A 21,541-nucleotide genomic window follows, 5' to 3' on the forward strand; every position below is an offset into this window, starting at 1 on the left:
TATAAGGTAGAGGATGTTGATTGAAATGGTTTTGTATTCCAGTATAGTTTACAGAATCACAAAACTGTTACAGGGTAGAATAAAGCCATTCACCCCACATGAATGATCGGAATATAAGAGCAGGTGTGGGTCAGTCAGCTGTCAATCCTGTTCTGCTATTGAATACCACAACAGCTGCTGGGATGCTTCATTGCCTTTTACCCCCACTGTCTGCATAACATTTGATGTGCTTCCCTCTATGGGTAAAGAATTCCAAAAATTCACCATCCTTGGGGTTAAAAGAAAAGCTCCTTATTTTGATTTGGAAGGATATGGACCAGGAGCAGGTCCAGTTTAGGTGGGACTACTTTAGTTTGGGATTGTATTCAGTAAGGACTGGTTGGACCAAAGGATCTGTTTCCATATTGATTGACTCTATGGTCATGATTGATATTCCCCTTATGTTTATATTGTGTTCCCTTGTTCTAAGCTCCCCAACCAGCATCTGAATCTACATTGTCTATCCTTTAAGAATTTCATAGCTATCAATGAGATTACCTCTCACTCTTTGAAACTCTAGAGAATGCAGGCCTAGTTTTCCCAATCATAGCATAGTAATAACTGGTCTGGTGAGCCTTCATTGTATTCCCTCCATGGGAATAATCTGCAAGAATCATTTCAGAATCTATGGAATTTTGAGTTATTACACTCAATACAACAATCCAAACAGTTGCACACAATTATTTGAATAACCATCTATTAGCCTTGCTAACAGCTTGCTGCATGTGCAATGTTGGCCTTCAGTGACTTTAACAAACATACGCAAGGCCCTTTGCATATCTTGAATTGCCAACCTCTGACCAGTTAAGAAACATTCTGCATTACTTGAGAGGCAACGCATCATTCTTCCAGTCTGATTCTCCTTTATAATGTACGTAGCCCATCCCATTTTGTCAGCACAACTCCCCCCTCCTCTTTTTTTGTCTGTCGTTCCTAACTATCAAATACTCTTGAGTAAAACAACACAGCAAATGCTGGGGAAACTCAGCAGATTCAGCAACATTTAACAAGTATGGTTAAAGGTTAACCAGTATGGCTCGGCTTCAAAATGTACTGGACTTGAAACAATAACACTTACTCTCCACATGGATGCTACTGAACCTGCTGAGTTTGCCCAGTATTTCTTGTGCTTTTGGTTCAGGTTTCCATGGTGTTTTGTCTTTATTTGAACATCCTTGGTTATTCAGCCCTGGTCACCATGCAGTCAAATTTCTTTATTTGCATTTATCTCATATATGCCTCTGTCCTTAGATCAAATAGAATGCCCTTAACATTGTATCTTTTGGTATAGTTTTGCTTTTAAACATATTTTATGCTCAGCTTTGTTTCTCCTGTCATTCTTGATGCTTTTGTACTATAAACAGCTTAACTCTCTCTTCTCCCTGTGAAAGTATCAGTCCCAGACCTGTTGAGATGTAACCCATCCCTCTTGTAAAGGTTCCACCTTCCTCAGAAATATGATACACTCCATCCTACACTACTTCCCAACCCACATGTTTGATCGACCCTCCTGTTGTGCTCATTAGCACATGGCATTGGGAGTAATTCTGAGATTACTGTTCTTGAGGTCTGGCTTTGTAAATTCCTTTCTGATTCCATGAATTCTGTTTTCAGGACCTCAGCCCTCTTTCTGCCGATGTAGTTGGAACCATTGTGAACCACAACCCCATTGCCTTCCCCAGAAATTTCATCTGTTGATGTTCAGTGACACTCTACAAGGACTAAACTTTAAAGGACTTAAAGAAGTAACGTTTTCCTTTTAAGATGGCTTTGTGCGTGGGAAATCATGTCTCACAAACTTGATTGAGTTTTTTTTTTGAAGAAGTAACAAAGAGGATTGATGAGGGCAGAGCGGTAGATGTGATCTATATGGACTTCAGTAAGGCGTTCGGCAAGGTTCCCCAGAGGAGACTGATTAGCAGGATTAGTTCTCATGGAATACAGGGAGAACTAGCTATTTGGATACAGAACTGGCTCAAAGGTAGAAGGCAGGTGGTGGTGGAGGAGGATTGTTTTTCAGACTGGAGGCCTGTGACCAGTGGAGTGCCACTAGGATCGGTGCTGGGTCCTCTAATTTTTGTCATTTACATAAATGATTTGGATGCAAGCATAAAAGGTAAAGTTAGTAAGTTTGCAGATGACACTAAAATTGAAGGTGTAGTGGACAGTGAAGAAGGTTACTTCAGATTACAATAGGATCTTGACCAGATGGGCCAATGGGCTGAGAAGTGGCAGATGGACGTTAATTCAGATAAATGTGAGGTGGTGCATTTTGGGGAAGCAAATCTTAGCAGGACTTATACACTTAATGGTAAGGTCCGAGGGAGTGTTGCTGAACAAAGAGACCTTGGAGTGCAGGTTCATAGCTCCTTGAAAGTGGAGTCACAGGTAAATAAGATTGTGAAGAAGGCGTTTGGTATGCTTTTTATTGGTCAGAGTATTGAGTACAGGAGTTGGGATGTCATGTTGTGGCTGTACAGGACATTGGTTAGGCCACTGATCTCCTTCCTGTTGGAAAGATGTTGTGAAGAAAAGGTTTACAAGGATGTTGCCAGGGTTGGAAGATTTGAGCTATGGGGAGATGCTGAACAGACTGGGGCTGTTTTCCCTGGAGCGTCGGAGGTTGAGGGGTGACCTTATAGAGGCTTACCAAATCATAAGGGACGTGGATAGGATAAACAGACAAAGTCTTTTTCCTGGGGTGAGGAAGTCCAGAACTAGAGGGTATAGGTTTAGGGTGAGAGGGGAAAGATATAAAAGAGACCTAAGGGGCAACTTTTTCACACAGAGGGTGGTACGTGTATGGAATGAGCTGCCAGAAAAAGTGGTGGACACTGGTATAATTGCAACATTTAAATGGCATTTGGATGGGTATATTAATAGGAAGGGTTTGGAGGGATATGGGCTGGATGCTGGCAGGTGGGACTAGATTGGGTTGGGATATCTGGTCGGCATGGACAGGTTGGACCGAAAGGTCTGTTTCCATGCTGTACATCTCTTTGACTCTATATGCCAAACTAATTTAATGTTTCAAACAGTCTAAAACTGACTTGGAAGTTTATACCAGAATATCCTACCATAAATCTGATAACATTGATTTAATCTGACCTCCTTGAGATGCTTGTTGTAGGGTTTAAGCCAAATAAGCGGGTTTGGGAAGCCTGGTTTTTAACATAATGCTTAAATTAGACTATTAAATGAAAACTGCTTTCAGAATTTGTCACGTGATATCTATTTTAAGAAGAGGAATTTGATTATCCCCACCCTGACTTCTAAAGGTTAAAGCTCAGTAATCCTGGCAAGATAAGGGTGTGCTCTGCAAAGAATTATACACTGAGGCATGTCTGTATTTGCATGAACAAATCTATGACCATATGTGGAGGCACTCTTATTATCAGTGTTTCCTTTGAAGAACTTTGTAGTTAATGAGTAGTCTTGGTTCCCAGCTCTACGTGACATTGATGTAACTGAAGGGCTGGTCAGGAATGCAGTGGGGTTATCTGGAGGTTAATTCATAAGAACATAAGAAGTAGGAGCAGGAGTAGGCCATCCAGCCCTTCAAGCCTGCTCCGCCATTCAATAAGATAATGGCTAATCTTTTCATGGCCTCAGCTCAACTTACCTACACTCTTACTGTATCCCTTAATTCCTTTATTTTTCAAAAGCTATCTACCTTAGTTTTAAAACCGTTTACTGTGGTAGTGTCAACTACTTCCCTGGGCAAGGAATTCCATAGATTAACATACCCTCTGGGTGAAAAAGTTCCTTCTCAATTCAGTCATAAATTTGCTCCCTCTAATCTTGAGGCTATGCCCTCTTGTCCTAGCTTCACCTGTCAGTAGAAGCATCCTATTTAGTTTTTTTTAGATTAAATAATTAGATTACTTACAGTGTGGAAACAGGCCCTTCGGCCCAACAAGTCCACATCGACCCACCGAAGCGCAACTCACTCAGACCCATTCCCCTACATTTACCCCTTCACCTAACACTACGGGCAATTTAGCATGGCCAATCCACCTAACCTGCACATTTTTGGATTGTGGGAGGAAACCAGAGCATCCGAAGGAAACCCACGCAGTCACAGGGAGAATGTGCAAACTCCACATAGTCGCCTGAGGCCGGAATTGAACCCGGGTCTCTGGTGACGTGAGGCAGCAGTGCTTGCCACCATGTCCCCCATTTCTATTTTAGCAATTCCATTCACAATTTAATGTTTTTATAAATTGTCCCCTCATTCTTCTGAATTCCAATGAATATAATCCCAATCTACTCAATCTCTTCTCATAAGCCAAGCCCCTCAACTCTGGAATTAACCTAGTGAACCTCCTCTGAATCCTAACTCAGAATCATAAAGGAGCCTGTCATTTAGAGAGGGGTCAGAAAGAAACGTTTTTCATTTGCTTTTCCAGCTTCAGATCAAACAGGAATTAATTGGGCATTATTATGTTGTTGCTTATTGGTCTGCCAGTGATTAACTAGCATTGGCTACTGCAGTTTAGTAGAGTGGCAGAATGTAAAAATGTATGGTGTTCAGGCGTGAGTCAGTTGATTAGTGCTTCAGATCAAACCATTTCCTTCTTTTCCTATACAATGTTGAGTTTTTACCTGTTCTGTACAGTTAAGTTTCTCCCTTTGAGGTTTTTTTCACAGATTGACAGCTTGGCAGGACATCTCTAATGTACATGACACTGAGAAATTTTTGCTTTTATCCTGTTTCCTTATTTTAACTTAGTATGAAATGGAAAATTTGGTGAGGTGTAACATTTTCTTACCTACATGTTTAACTCTACTACCTACATTATAAGGTAATTGTATTAAGCACCTGAATTGAACCACTGTTCAATAGTTGTAGAATAAAAACAGTCAAGTACCATGTAACATACAAGTAATCAAGACAAGATCTCTAACCATACACCAATCTTCCAAAAGGCTAACTTGTGTCTGACTGGATTATGTAATGTGGAGGTGCAGGTGTTGGACTGGAGTGGACAACGTTTTTTTTTTAAAAATCACCTAACACCAGGTTATTGTCCAACAGGTTTATTTAGAAGTAATTCTGCAACACCCAGTGTTGCTGAATTATCAGATTTGGCACAGTGATGGTCTTTGTCATGAAATTTCAGGATTTTAAGTTTGATTTTTGAGTAAGGTATGTTGGCTCTAGCTTCAACAGATGATGATTTTTGAATCGTGGATCTGTAGTCAGTTCAACAAAAGAATGGCCAGTGATGTGAACTAACTAACTTCCCTATCTTCAGTGAACCAAAGGTCCTTTGTTACAACCAGGTGAGCAGGATTGACTCAGCATTACTCTTTTCAACTGCCTTGGTAGGCTGCCTCAAAGATTTAATATTGTTAGTGCACACCAATACCTACCAAAAAAAAAATTAACTAATTCAGGAGCAATTAAAGAGCTAATTTCAAGGTTTTCCTGAGCATTCGAAAGAATTTATTTGCTCACCCTTGAAAAAAAAAAGATGCAACATCAATCTCACATTATTATAGAGAATAAGAGGGGCTAGTGTTTAGTAGAAAAGTAAAGAATAAAAAGTAGTCAGTTTAAAGTTCTTGGGTGTTCTTGAAGTATTAGATTCAAACCTGAGACCACTGTTGATTAAATGCACTCAACTGGATCTATTCCTGCCATGTAAAATTGCAGATATATTTGAGTTGGTAATTGGCTGTTTGTTCCATTTTGTTCTATCATCTTTTGTCTTTTGAGAGACTGAGAAAAAACAGAGACAGAGGGAGAGAGAAATATTTCCCATTCCAGTTACAAATCCATCTCCCTTCTTTGCCAAAACACAAGCTGCTTGATATACAGTGGGGTTGTAAATTCCAGAATCAAAGTCTCTTGTTTTCAAACTGTTAATCACAGACCACTTTTAAAAACTTCATAAATTGAACTTTGTGGTTTTATGCAGCTTAGCTTGACCTGCAGTCAGGTGATCACTATGATCATTTTTAGATTTCCTTGCTTTTTGAAACCATCTCAGACCATGGAAAGTCCCAGGCATTAGAACCTGATGATGAAAGTTGAAAAACTGCTCATCTACATTTTATGATTGTGACAAGACCCTTCTTGCCGTCGCTGACACCCACTTCTCCCCCTATCTAAACCTCAAACCCAGAGGTTTCTAAACCTTGGGGCCTTGGTGGAACGGATGCAAAACTAAAGTAATAAACTTCTTGTGCCTGGACTTTTTGTCTTGTGCTCAGTATCTTTGAGAGCTGCTGTGGTTGAGAGACTATCTTGCATGTGCTTCTGTGATGTGAGTTTTGGGTATCTTTTCTCATTCTGTAGTGATGGACCTGTCATGACCTGTTTTAAACTAGTTAAGCTTTTATCCCCCTGCAGTTACCTGACTCTGACAGATGTACATTAAGTATGAACATTTTTATTTATTCACTTGTGGGCCATGAGCATTGCTGGCTGGCCAGCATTTATTGCCCATTCCGAGCTGCCTGTGAACTGATTGGCTGAGTAGGCCATTTTAGAGGACAGTTGAGGGTCACCCACATTGCTGAGAGTCTGGAGTCATGTAAGCCAGACCAGGTGAGAATAGCAAATTTCTTTCTCTGAAGGATTTTAGTGAGCCCAATGGGTTTTCTGACAATAGGCAATAGGCAATTTCATGGTGATTGATAGATTCTTAATTTTAGGTTTTCTGTTGAATTCAAGTTGTAGCCTGTGCTGTGGCAGGATTTGAACATTAGTTTCTGGGTGGTTAATCTCGCGATAATGCCACTGGGCCATTGCCTCCCCTCTGTATCGTTATCTTTCTTGCGCAACTTCTGAATAGCGGGATAAGAGAGTTTTAACATCTTCATTTCCTACTTGGTTGAGTACCAAGTTGTGATGTATCAGAGGTCAAAACTGAAACCTTCCTGATTTCTGTGGCTCTGTACAACACAATGCAATGCATTGATCCACCAAGGCAAAGTGTTGTGCTTCTGAAATAATTGTTCCACTGCTTCAAACTTGGGCAATGATTTGAAGAACCTTTTTTTTTATATAACGAATATACAGAGCCCAAACCACATCCCGTGAAGCCCAGCTCGGCAATTACAGTGCTGATGCTCTGTATGAAATGATTCCTGCCTTCCTTTCTCTCACTGGATCAACATTCCCCAGTTCCCTTCCTTCGTTCCTTCTTTCCCCCGCCCTTCTACCCCCCTTTCCCTCCCCCAATTCCCCCGCCCTTTCTCCCTCCATCTCCCTCCCTCCTCCCCCCCCCCCACCCTTCCTTCACCCCCTCGCTCCCCCCGCTCCTGCCCTTCCCCTGCTCCTGCCCTTCCCCCGTGCCCGCCCCTTCCCTTCCCTTGCCCGCCCCTTCTCTTGGAAGTAACAAGATATTAACCCAAGAATTTTGAATACTGTAGATATTTGATATTTCCTGGTGTTTGGAGTTTGCAGAATTGTGTATTTCCATTTATACCAGCCTGTCTCTTCACCTTTGTCTGTTTGTGCTACATGAAGAGCCATCAGGCTTTCTACTATTACTTTTCTTGTAACCACTGCAAATGGTCATTCCTGTTAGCAACCTCCACAGCCTCTGAACCATAGCATGACCTCATGCACCAAGTATCTCTTACTATAGTGTTCCCAGATTGAACAATAAATCCTTTATGCTGCTGTTTAACTACCTCATAATTCTGGTCTTTCCAACTGACAAATAACATCGACACACCATATAATCTTGAGTCATAAAAAACATGCTGGGTTTATTAGGTGATCAAATTAAACAAAAATGAGAACAGAAACAGCAGATTTCAGTTGATAATAGTTATTACTCCATCATTTATCGGTACACGGGAGCAAGAGTAGCCATTCAACTCCTTGAGCTTGTTCCAACATTCGCTTAAATCATAAATGACGTAAAGCTACAGATCAGCTCTGTCTCATTTTAGTAATTCTTCATAATCTATTTTAACGAAAAATCTTATCCACTACCCTTCTGCAAGTAAGTGGTTCTGAGAGGTTCTTGGGGGAGGCGATGCCCTTGTGATACTATTGCTTGATAAGTAATCCAGGTACCTAGATACTGTTCTGGGAACCGGGTTCCAAACCTGTCATTGTGGGATTTGAATTTAACAAAAATCTGGAATTAAACATCTAATGATGGCGATGAAACCATTGTCAATTGTTTGAAATTCGGGTTCACTGCCCTTTTCGGGAAGGAAATTTGCTGTCCTTACCTGGTCTGGGCCGACATGTTAGTAATTGCCTATCAAATTCTCTAATCAAAAATATCATGCTGGCATTGTGATGGATCAGCTTGTGTTGCGTCCTCTCAAGACCAACATCACATTCATCAGAATTAAATGCAGTATTCCAGATGTGGCTTAACCTCTGCAGATTTTGAACTTGTGTTCCAGATTTTGAATAAAATTGCATTAGCCTTTTAAAAATTTGACTTATGCCTGTAATTGGCTCTTAGTGTTTCTGTACTTGGGCACAAATATCTCTGTTAATAAATAAGTGCTACCTTCTTGTGGGAATTGTTTTATCTTTTCTAGACCCCAAAGTTAGTGACATCACACTTTCCAACATTGCATTTCCAGAATCTACCGCATTACTCAATTCATTTATGCAACTTCCTGTTCCCTCTATTACCCTTCCACCCAACTTAGTAGCATTAGAAAACTAGATATACACAGGCCTTCATTTCTTTGTTCAAGTTATTTATAAATAGTGAAACACTGAGACCCTACCATTCCATCCTGCCAGTGAGAGTACATAACAGCTGTCCCTACTCTGCTTGTCCTAACAAATTTTAGCCAACAGGTTGCCTGCAATTCAATGTACATTTTTAAATGTGGAACCTTATTGAATATCTCTAGACTCTAATTAAATAATCTCTTTGACACTTCCTTGTTCATGTTTGATACCTTTCTAAAACATCATCATGGTTCATTAGACAAGACTTGCCTATTATAAATTGATATTGAGTCTCTCTTTGCCAAATGCTTAATCATTCTGTCCCTAAAAGCAAAATTGTAGTATTTTCCTTACGGTAAACTTTAGGCTGATAAATCTTTCATCTCTAGTATTTCAAAAATGAGAATTTATTTTCTAAATGCCATGCTACTTTAGTGTTGTCTCAAATTGAAATGGAAAAACTAACTACAGACGTTACTATTGCTCATAAGGTTCTAGTCCACAAAAGCACTTAGTTAGCTCAAACACTTGGCCTAAGATATTTCTTATGGGAAACAAACTTGTACCAGTAACAATGAAATGACTCTGACAGAATTTTAACATGATATATTAAGAACAGTGCACTGGATGAATATAACCTTGGCTAACTACACCATTGCCCAGTCTACATCATTTGTTATGTTTGGAAGTGCCCCATTTTAGTTCAATGAAATGAAGCAGCAATAAATCACATCTAGGCAATGTTGTGATCGACTTGGAAAAGCATACTGATGCTTGAGCCCCACCACTCCCAGGATGGTCTCTCAAATTGTAGATTTAATCAAATTACTTGGACTCCAATTTTTCTGTCTCGGCTCTGATTAGCAGAAGACATTGACTCAATTTATGTACTTAACAAGAAACTACTATTTATTCCAAATAAATCAGTTCTAACCATGTGCAAGCACAAAAAGGAATTATCAACATATACCTTTGGAACATAACCTCTACCCTTTGCTAAACGTCTACATTCACATGCAGACAGACCCAGATAAACAAAAATATCATTGACTAATTGGGTAGAGAAAAATACATTGGTGGGGACACAGGTTCTTGGCTTTAAAGCAGTATCCTTTCCCCATTTTAATCCATTGATACAAAAATAAAAATGTGATCTTCACAACAACTGACCAATGTACTTGGAGCATCGATTTGAGAGGAAGCTGGGTTTTTGATGCAAACAGATGAATGACCGTGCACGATTGCAATTAGCTCCTAATTGATCTTCGATCAGGACTACTTGTATTACTCCTACACAAGGAGAGCAGGTAGTCTTTGTGTGATAGAGTTATTATGGTTAATGCTTCCCTCCTTTTTGTATTTGGAAAGGATCATCAAAGTTTTCATTTGCATCTTTCTTGCACATCATGCTCATGTTGTTACAAATCCCTTGTCCTTTGGATAGGAAATTTGCTTTTGTGAGGTTATCAACATAACTTTAAAGATTGTTTCTGTAAACCTCTTTCTGTCCCCTTGAAGTCATGTTTTGTTGCAATTCTTTAGTTGTCTTTGTGATATAAATTATTGTATCCATATTTTCACTTAGAAGTGCCTGTATAAACTGATTATCCTATAATTATATTCTCATTATGACCTCAATTTTGAGTTACTAACTCCCCAGCCTCCATGTTAAATAATGTCCTACACTTAAATAACAAACTGGGAAACTTGTTCTAAGTTTCCTGTTCCTTTCTAAATGATGTAAAATTAAATATCAGTACAGAATATATGAAATTAAAATGGGGATTGAATGTCAAGGTTGACTAATTCATTTATAAAACCTCTGACTGAGATTTTATCAAACAGTGCAAAAATGAAACATATATTCCATTTCTAGATCAGTAAGTGTTTAGTTAATTAAATTTGAAATAAATATGCCATTAAAATACAGATTTGTATTTATAAACTAAGTGCTTAGTTACTTCTCTGAGAGTTATTTTGGTTTTGAAACTGGATTGCAGGGATTTTCTGACTCTCATTGATCCCTCCTTGTAACTACTTGAGCAGCTGAGTTCAGTGATTAATTTTGATGTTGCACAATAATGAAGGGCACTATATCCATTCACATCTTTTTAGCACATTGGATATGTTTTCTTTCCTGTTAAGGTTGTGACAATGCAATCATCATCTGGAATGTGGGAACAGCTGAGGCCATGATAACACTTGATGACATGCACCCAGATATGATCTTTAGCACATCTTGGAACCGTAATGGCAGCCTCCTGTGCACGACCTGCAAGGACAAGAAACTGAGAGTGATTGATCCACGCAAAGAGGAAATTATTGCTGTAAGTGTATCAGAAGATCTCCAGGGCCACTGCATAGGGGACAGTTTTCAATCAAAATCAAGGTATTGCTGAAAACTAGTACTGTCAAAGCATTTTGCCATGAACTTATCAAGGTAATTATCAACTAAAAGGCCTCAACAGCATGTCTGATTTTTATCAGAAATACCAAAATTGTGTGCTATCAAGTGACTAAAAATCAAGGTAATCGGGTGAGAGATTTTGGAGATTTGACTGAAGAGAATGGTTAGTTGTCAATCAGAATTTTTCTCTTGTATCCTTTCCAAGAATGATGTGTTACTCATGGGCTTGAAGAGTTCCAAGTCCTTAATGTAAGAAAGTCATTCAAAGAGATGAGCCAAGGGCTGACAGTATTTTGTAATATGTGAACTGCAAACCATTGCTTCAGTTATAGAGTCCTAGAGATGTACAGCATGGAAACAGACCCTTTGGTCCAACCCATCCATATCCATCAGATATCCCAACCCGATCTAGTTCCACCTGCTAGCACCCAGCCCATATCCGTCCAAACCCTTCCTATTCATATACCCATCCAAATGCCTCTTAAATGTTGAACCACTTCCTCTGGCAACTCATGCCATACACGTATCACCCTCTGGGTAAAAAAGTTGCCCCGTAGGTCTCTTTTATATCTTTTCCCCTCTCACCCTAAAACTATGCCCTCTAGTTCTGGACTCCCCAACCCCAGGGAAAAGACTTTGCCTATTTACCCTATCCATGCCCCTCATAATTTTGTAAACCTCTATAAGGTCACCCCTCAGCCTCTGACGCTCCAGGGAAAACAGCCCTAGCCTGTTCAGCCTCTTCCTATAGCTCAAATCCTCCATCCCTGGCAACATCCTTGTAAATCTTTTGTGAACCCTTTCAAGTTTCACAACATCTTTCCGATATGAAGGAAACCAGAATTGCACGCAAAATTCTAACAGTGGCCTAACCAATGTCTTGTACAGCCGCAACATGACCTTCCAACTCCTGTACTCAATACTCTGACCAATAACGGAAAGCATACCAAACACCGCTTTCACTATCCTATCTACCTGCGACTCCACTTTCGAGGAGCTATGAACCTGCACTCCAAGGTCTCTTTGTTCAGCAACACTCTCTAGGACCTTACCATTAAGTGTATAAGTCCTGCGAAGATTTGCTTTCCCAAAATGCAGCACCTCGCATTTATCTGAATTAAACTCCATACGCCACTTCTCAGCCCATTGGCCCACCTGGTCCAGATCCTCTTGTAATCTGAGGTAACCCTCTTCACTGTCCACTATACCTCCAATTTTGGTGTCATCTGCAAACTTACTAACTGTACCTCTTGTGCTCTCATCCAAATCATTTATGTAAATGACAAAAAGTAGAGGACTCAGCACCGATCCTTGTGGCATTCCACTGGTCACCAAGCCTTCAGTCTGAAAAACAACCCTCCACCACCACCCTCTGTTTTCTACCTTTGAGCCAGCTCTATATCCAAATGGTTAGTTCTCCCTGTATTCTGTGAGATCTAACTTTGCTAATCAGTCTCCCATGGGGAACCTTGTCGAACGCCTTCCTGAAGTCCATATAGATCACATCTACTGCTCTGCCCTCATCGATCCTCTTTGTTACTCCCTCAAAAAACTCAATCAAGTTTGTGAGACATGATTTCCCATGCACAACACCATGTTGACTATCCCTAATCAGTCCTTGCCTTTCCAAATACATGTACATCCTGTCCCTCAGGATTCCCTCCAACAACTTGCCCACCACCGAGGTCAGGCTCACTGGTCTATAGTTTTCTGGCTTGTTCTTACCACCCTTCTGTCATTCCTGTCCTGTCGTTTTGTCCTTAATGTATTTGTAAAACCCTTTGGATTCTCCTTTAATTCTATTTGCCAAAGCTATCTCATGTCCCCTCTTTATTTGCCCTCCTGATTTCCCTCTTATGTATACTTCCTACTTTCTTTATACTCTTCCAAGGATTCACTCGATCTATCCTGTCTATACCTGACATATGCTTCCTTCTTTTTCTTAAACAAGCCCTCAATTTCTTTAGTCATCCAGCATTCCCTATACCTACCAGCCTTTCTTTTCATCCTGGCAGGAATATACTTTCTCTGGATTCTTGTTATCTAATTTCTGAAGACTTCCCATTTCCCAGCTGTCCCCTTTACCTGTGAACATCCTTGTAGGAGGCTTAGGTAAATGTAAACTCATGTGACATCAAAATATAGAAGAAACTGTAATATGGAGAAGGAGTAAATGCTCTCTCTGCAGCCACTGCATATGCTGACTGACACAAATGTACAATTGATAAGGAATGATGAGATGTGTAGCCATAAGAGAAATCATTCCTGTTGATTGTACTGAAATGAAAATTGGAGATTACCAACTGACTTGTAATTCATGTGTGGCTGTTTTCAATTGAAGTGAAAAATCATTTTAAAATATTCTTCCTCCCAGGAAAAGGATAAAGCTCACGAGGGAGCAAGGCCCATGAGAGCAGTGTTCTTGGCAAATGGCAACGTCTTCACCACTGGCTTCAGCCGCATGAGTGAACGGCAGCTTGCCCTGTGGAACCCGGTGAGTTTTGGCATTAAGCACCGTTTAGGTTGAGGAATGGGGAGAAGAAAGACATCTATATGTTCTCAGTAAATATTTTTCTGATCTATTTAGTGGTTACATTCTGATACAGCTCATGCATTTCCACAGATTATGGGCAAAGCTGGAAGATTTTTGAGCAGGCAGTTACTTTTTTTCTGTAGCTGTTAGTTAGCTGAGTGTTCCTTTTTTTTTCTGGCATGTTTGAAACATTTTTTCAACTTCCCAATCCTTAGACCTCTCCTGCTGGACCTGCTTCAGCGTCATCAACACCACCCCCCTCCCCCAACAACTGCCAAAAAAATACAGGCATACACATGCGCACACAACCTATGCAGCGCTAACTTGAACTACTGAACCTATCAGCATCAAGCACTGAAGAGCACCTCAATAGAAAATCTGTGCATTCAATTTATGGTACTGTTAAGATAGACTCCAACTATCCATTCTTTTTTTCCCGGGGTAGAAACGTCAGTTGCTAGTGGACATGATTTAAGGTAGAAGGGGATGTGGATTTAAAGGAGATGAGGCCAGATTTTTCTGCAGGAGTACGCTGCCACAGGAAGTGGTTCTAGTGGGTATGATAGCAACATTTAAGAGGCACCATGACCGATGCATGTAAAGGGAGGGAATAGAAGAATACTGTCGAGGCGAAAGGTTTTTAGTTTAGAAAGGTGCCATATGTCAGCATTCTTGGATTGCCAAGGTGCCTGTTCAATTGCTGTTACTGTTCATTCTTCTTTGAATTTTTCCAGGCATTTTGGGGACGAATTTCACTTCCTCTTCAATGTATTTCAGTTGTTGCTTTATGCCACTGATTGGACCCTCCCCTCAATAACAGACCATGATGACCAACAATGTTTGCATATCCTGTCCCAGACTCTGGGTGTATCCAGCCGTTTGTCCTGTTGCATTGCTTGGCAAATGGGAAATAATTGCTGAAAATGTCCTTCCTCAAAGATGAAACCCCTTTAACAGGACGTGCAGTCTAATCTCAAATCAGATGACTAGACCTTTACATACTTGCTTGGAGTTAATGTCAGCGTGCCCACCCATTTTGTCACAGTGACATCCTTCAACTCAGACCGTTATCTTGGAACCTCCAGTGGCAGAATAATAGAACTGCAGCCTTGAATAGTGTGAGATATGCTTGTTGTTCACAGAGCTTGCTATTACATTGAAAAATATGGTTTGGTTCATTTTAAGGTATTGAATTTAAAATAGATTTAGTAAAAAGTGACTCTAACTGAAGTTGTCAAATTGAATCACTTCTCATCTGAATCATTTTGAGTGGTATCAATATACCAGAGTGATATCTTTGAACTGATATTAGCAACTGAATGTGAGACCAATTTATTGTTACTTAACTGGGAAGAGAAGCCCCTATTCCCAGTTGACCGTTTTGTATGAAAACTGATGTAACCAAAAAGTGATGGTGAACAGAGATTATGTGCCTTTATTGTGGATATGAATGATCCCATAGTGCAGCACAAAGAGCAGTGAGTCCTTACAGGCAATTGTGTATAAATAGTGTTGTTACTCTTATGTATCGGTTCTTTCTGTATTTTCATCCTGTTTTTGCAGTACTGTTGTTAACCACCATGTGGCACTCGTGCGCCTTTTAGCCATATTGTCGGAGCTTTTGATTTGCTACAGTATTTGAATATCAAAAGAGTTATGCAATACTCTCAAGTATCATCTTTCACATGGCACGTATTGCTTCTAGCTTAAATACTGGCTGTTATAATGTCTGTTGTTGTGACTACCAAAAGCACAATTGAGTGGCATTCATCGCTTTTGTTCAGAGATTTAAGGATCATAAAGAGGCGTAGCTTTCATGGGTAATGTTAGGGAGCAATTCTTTGTGCAAAGGAGGTTTTAGGAATTCAGACACCTCTCTCTCCCCCCCCCCCCCCCCCCCCCCAAAAACACACACACACTCCATTCAAAATAAAGCAAAGATTGTCAAGGTGTGGGGTTGATTGAAACTTTTAAAACTCAGATTTTTGTAAGATTGAGGGGTTTGGAATCTGGAGGGCAATGGATTAAGCTCCAAATCAGTCAGAATTTAGTTGAATGAGAGAGCAAGTTTGTGGGGCTAAGTGGCCCACTCATGTTCCTTTATTCTTGTTGTTGCTATATGATCTGTTTCTCCACAGCTGGACATCAGAATAATTGATAACTTCCTAAACCCAGCAATTAACCCAACTGAAGCCATAGAGCTTGTGCTTAGCTCCGCGTTATAGCCCAATGAGGCGGTTTTTGTGAGTCTGTCCAATTATGATACATCATATCAGGAAAATCTCTGGCAGCAAGAGAACTGCAGTTAATGGAAGGAAGGGAGTAGCAATTTGTAGTATATTTTTAAAAATTTAGCATTGCTGTTACTGATTCTGGATTCTCTTTTTAGGAAAACATGGACGAGCCCATAGCTCTTCATGAAATGGATACCAGCAATGGCGTGCTTTTACCTTTCTATGATGCAGACACAAATATTGTATACTTGTGTGGAAAGGTAAGGGCTGAGCAATTTATTAGTTGATATCTTCGTATGGAGCATCCAAATGTGGTATTTAAGAGCATCTGTGTTAATTCATTTAATATTATATTTTCTCCTTTTGAATCATAAGGATTCTCCCAAAGCTTTGAAGGATGGTGAATCACAGAACTATCATTTTAAACAGAGGCTCACCTGAACCTAGAAAGGACTCTGACACTATATCCATTTTCCTACTAAGACCATCAAGAAAATCCATGAAGCATATTTTAACTTTTAGAAAATGCTAAATTTCGTAGATATGGTACTTAATGTCAAAATATTGTATTGGAATTGTCTTGCTTGATATAGAGATGCTGCACCCAGACTGGAAGTGGAAATGAAAGGAGAGAAGAGGGTACTAAGTCAATGTTATTTGAGAGAATTGTTGGTGGTCCACTTTTCCCAAATGGGACAGTGGGCCATTTCAGTCAAGAGGTCTGTTGCAAGTATGTAAATTCTTTGTTTTTGTTCAATGTGTTAAAGACTTTTCTTATTTTCCTTACAGTAAACATTAAAAAAAATTCCTCCAATTTAAGAAAGGGGGAGGCAGACAACAGAATTTTTGTGGTGAATTAGCTTGAGATTGGTCATGGGGAACATTTTTGAATCAATCATTAAAGCGCTTATAACTGGGTACCTGGGAAAAAAATCCAATAATCAGGAAGAGTCAGCATTGTTTTTTAAAAGGTGAATCACGCTTAATTAATTTATTGGAGTTCCTTGAATTGACAAGCCATATGGATAATGGGGATCCTGTTGATGTACTGTACTTCCAGAAGGCATGTGACTAATTGCTACGTAAGGTTATTGTGCAGAATAGGAGCTCGTTGTCATGGTAACATATTAGTGTAGAAGATTGACAGAGAACAGCACCCATACATGGGTCAGATAAGTCATTTTTCAGATTGACATGAAGAAAAATGTTACACTGATCGGTACTGGGACCTCAGTTTTTTGCAATTCACATCAATGGCTTAGATAAGGGTATTTTTAACAAGGGTAGCTAAATTTGTAGAAGGCACAAAGATGCATATAGAAAATGTGTTGTGAAGAATACCTAAGGAGTGGATAAGACGAAAGAGATGTTTATTGACTTTAGAAGGGTGCAGAGCGACCACCCTCTGCTGGACATCGGCTCCTCCATGGAGGTTGTGAAGAGCACCAAATTTCTTGGCGTACACCTAGCAGAGAATCTCACCTGGACCCTCAACACCAGCTCCATAGCCAAGAAAGTCCAGCAGTGTCTGTACTTCCTGCGCAGGCTGAGGAAAGCCCACCTTACGCAGGCGCACACGCGCGTGCACACACTCCATCCCCACCACAATCTACGGAGGGTTCATTGAGAGTACCCTGAACTGCTGCATCACTGCCTGGTTTGGGAATTGCACTGCCTTGGATCATAAGACCCTATAACAGATAGTGAAGACAGCTGTGAAGGTCATCGGGGTCTCTCTTCCTTCCATTACAGACATTTACACCACACGCTGTATCCAAATGGCTAAGAGCAGTGTGGAAGACCCCACACATCCCTCACTCAAACTCTTTTCCTTCCTGCCATCTGGCAGAAGATACCGGAGTACGGTAGCGCCTCAACTTACAAACTTAATCCGTTCCGGGACCCAGTTTGTGAACCGAAAAGTTCATGAACTGAATCAATTTTTCCCATTGTTCGGATAGTGTAAGATTGCTTGGATGGATGTTCACAGCGCACAGGCCAAAGACGAACTGAATGAGATCACGCGGGGTCCCGAGAGCTTTTTCGTTCAGCAAGCACGTAGCAAAGCAGGACAATTAAATCACGTGGTCGCACACTGGCCTTTTTGCGTTTGTACCTTCGTTTGTACCTTGAACTTTGTACGTATGTTGAAGCAAAATTTTACGTATAGTCCTATTCGTAAACTGATTTGTTCATGAACAGGGTCGTTCGTATGTCGAGGTGCTACTGTATTCGATCATTCATGGCCAGACTGTGCAACAGTTTCTTCTCCAAAGCCATCAGGCTCCTTACCACAGTATGATCGGACTCTTTCCCATCTGAAATTCTTTGCATGACTTTGAATTGCTGCTAGAAAAAAATCTCTTATGTATCGTTTTTCTATTACACTATAACTTGCGTGATTTGCACTACTTATGCACTTTATGCGTGTACGAGTGTGTAGTTTATGTTGTCCATGTAGCACCCTCTATCCTGGAGTAACACTCTCTCTCGTTTTTACTGTATCAGTTGTATATGGTAGAAATGAGAAAAGCTAATGAACTCTACTACTCTAAAATCAGTATTATGTTTGATATAAACGGCTTTCAGATCTGGTATTCTCAGGAGTTTAGAACAATGAGAAAGGATCTCATTGAAACGTGTACAATTCTGACATGGCTGAACAAGAGAGGGTGCAGGGAAGATCTTTACCTGGCAGTTGGGATTGATGAGAAAGGGAGCAAGGGTCATATTTTCAATGTCGAGAGGCTATTTAGAACTCTCAGAAAACTCGTCACTGAATATATTTAGAAAGAAATAGATTTCTTGACACTGAAGGTGTCGAGAGGTATGGGAGCAGAACGTGAGTATGGTGTTGAGGCAGAGGATCAGTCAAAATCATGCTGAATTGCAGAGCAGCCTTGATAGGTTAAATGGCCCATTCCTCCTTTCTGTTTGTATTTTGTTTTTTTTTCTATATAGATAGGTGGAGTGAGTAGGTAAAAATCTGGAAGATGGAGTATAATATGTAAAAATGTCAAGTTGTTCACATTGGCAGGAAGCAGGGCATTACTTAAATGGAGAATAACTGCAAAATTCTGAGGTATGAAAGAAGTATGTGTTCTAGTGCATAAGTCACAAAGCATTAGTAAACATTGTGCTACCATACACCTGCAGTTTTGGAACTGATCTTTTATCAGGCTATAGAATTTGCCAGATCACAGGAGATCAACTGTGAGGGTCAGCAAGGAAAATTTATAACATGTTTAAATTGACTGTGCAGCATAAAATAAGGTGAAAAGCAACTATTTTATGGAGTATAGGTGATCTCTTTACCTGTTAGTACAGCAAGGTTTGGAACAGTATAACTGTGCTTGCTCACAGAAGTTGCAGGATCATGGTGTCAGATTAAGGAGGTACAGTGTATATATAGTTACAGCAAATAATTATGGAGGCTAATGGAATGTTATCCTTTATTACGAGGAAGGTTGGATTTTCCGCTTCAGTTAAATGGAACACTGATGAGACCACATCTGGAATACTGTCTGCATTCCTGATCTTATTTAAGGAAGATGTCAATGCAATGGAGGAAGTTCAGAGGAGGTTTACTGATATCTGGCATGAGTAGGTTGTCTAATGAAGGAGGATTGGACAAACTCGACTTGTTTTCACTGGAATTTGGAAGAGTGAGTGACTCCAGAATTAGGGCACTGTTTAAAAATAGGTATCACCATTTTAAAACTAAAATGAGAAGAATTTAGTGACTTTTTTCCTAAGAGATTCGTGGCTATTTGCCTCAGAAGGCTGTGAAAGCAAGATCATTGAATGTTTTTAACGTGCAGCTTGTCAGATAAAAACAGTAAAGGTTATCAGGGGCAGAGGGGAATGTAGGATTCAAACTGAAAATTGATCAGCAATGATTTTATTAGACAGCAGAGCAGACCTGAGGGGTCAAATGATCTATCGGAGCTCCTGCTCCTTGATCATAGGAATTAAAGAAAAGAGCAACAGTTTATCAGCCTCTGCCAAACTTAAACCAGTGTAAGAGGGTGATCCATCAGCAACCCTGCTTCTATGTATCAAAAACATGGATCCATGTATTAAAACAAAAGCTTGATTTTGCTTTGCAGATCACATCCTGATTTACAAATAGTATTGGAATTGAAACTTTTAATTTGCTCAGCCACTTCCTTCTGGCATTGAGGTGTATGCTGTTTCCCCACTAACTAGTTTCAGTCAATGAGCAGTGAGACCCATTAAATATTACATTGTGTGCAGATTATTTCAGTTCCAGCTGGCATCACACCTCTGCTGTTTGAGTGCTCTATCATTGCCTGAAGTTCAATACTTTAGCGCATGAATAATCAAAAATGAAAGCCATACTTTGACTTTTGCTCACACAGTTACCAGCATGCCCTAATAAAATAGTTGTGACTGGTTTACCAAGAACTGAATTGTCTTAGTTTCAATTTCTTGGAACTTCAGGACTTAAAAATAGACTGTGAGCTGATCTTTGAAGCATAGCCAATCAACAGAACGGGAGAGCTGGGATTTGGTGTTGTGGATATTAATGCATTCTGTGAAGTGTCTGGCACTGCACTAAGTACTAAAATAATTTCCTGCCTCCCTCTTACATAACAGCCAAAACAATGGCATGCACAGGTACATTATCGATTTGATAAACATTGAACCTTGTATCTCAGTAATGCCCCGCAAATGTGTCGAAGACAAAATCCTGAAGTGAGTTCAATAATGGTCAGTTATTGAGTCATCTGTGAAATGGTCTATTGAATCATTTGCGCTACGGGGAGAACGCTGGTAAGTGGAGTTGAAATGCCCATTAGCCATGATTAAATGGCGGAGTGGACTCGATGGGCCAAATGGCCTTACTTCCACTCCTGTGTCTTATGGAAACTGCTGTGAAAGGTGCTGTGAGGGAACTGAATGACGCTGGACTGTGGGAAGTGACTATGAACTGAACTTAGCTCTATCCTTCTAATAAAAACAATGACTAAGGGATCAGTGAATTAAATTTTTACCATTGAAAGGTATTAAAATGATTTCTTGCATTGCTCAAAATTTTTAGTTCTAAGATTTAATGAAATTTGAGTGTAAATACAGCACTTATTTAGAGCTGTCAGTCTCTTAGAATACTACATTTATGATCCCCTACATGAAGTATTTTGCCTCATCGTCCAAACTGACTCTAAAGTTTATCTTAAAGCTGCCTGAGCTGGAGAAGGTCTGTTGTCTCAATGGTGGCTAAACTTGCACCAATAACACTTGAATTTTAAAAACATGGCTAAGGTAAGTGACTGTGTTTCTAATGACTAAGTCATCCCTGTGGGAGAAAAACAAGCCTTGCTTCAGTAAAGTTGTATTCTGATTTTTACCAAATTGAACTTCTCTGATAGGTACCCTACAATTAGCTTCAGTGTCTCTGGATTAAAGGAGGGGAAAATAGCCAAGCCCTCTGCTTTTAAATGTTTGTTTTAATTCACTCATGGGGGCATCACTGGTTAGGCCAACACTAGTTGCACTTCAGGATGTGGTGTTGAGCAGCCTTTTTGAATCACTCCAGCCCATTTGCTGTAGGTAGACCTGCCATGCTGTTAGTGAGGGAGTTCCAAGATTTTGACCCAGCACGACTCTGAAGGAGCTGCAGTATATTTCCAAGTCTGACTGTT

The 21,541-nt window shown here is 40.1% G+C and overlaps 1 protein-coding gene across 1 annotated transcript in view; it reads left to right on the forward strand.

The window, feature by feature from the left end:
* coro1cb (coronin, actin binding protein, 1Cb) overlaps positions 1-21,541 on the forward strand; it is a 145,920-nt gene that overhangs the window by 107,429 nt on the left and 16,950 nt on the right. Inside the window, exons 5-7 of the mRNA XM_060843508.1 lie at positions 10,847-11,028; positions 13,483-13,602; positions 16,031-16,135. Of these exons, the coding sequence (XP_060699491.1) occupies positions 10,847-11,028; positions 13,483-13,602; positions 16,031-16,135 (407 nt within the window). The remainder of the gene's footprint in view (positions 1-10,846; positions 11,029-13,482; positions 13,603-16,030; positions 16,136-21,541) is intronic.

This window comes from Hemiscyllium ocellatum, chromosome 24 (genome assembly GCF_020745735.1).
Source record: "Hemiscyllium ocellatum isolate sHemOce1 chromosome 24, sHemOce1.pat.X.cur, whole genome shotgun sequence".
NCBI classification, from domain to species: Eukaryota; Metazoa; Chordata; class Chondrichthyes; order Orectolobiformes; family Hemiscylliidae; genus Hemiscyllium; species Hemiscyllium ocellatum.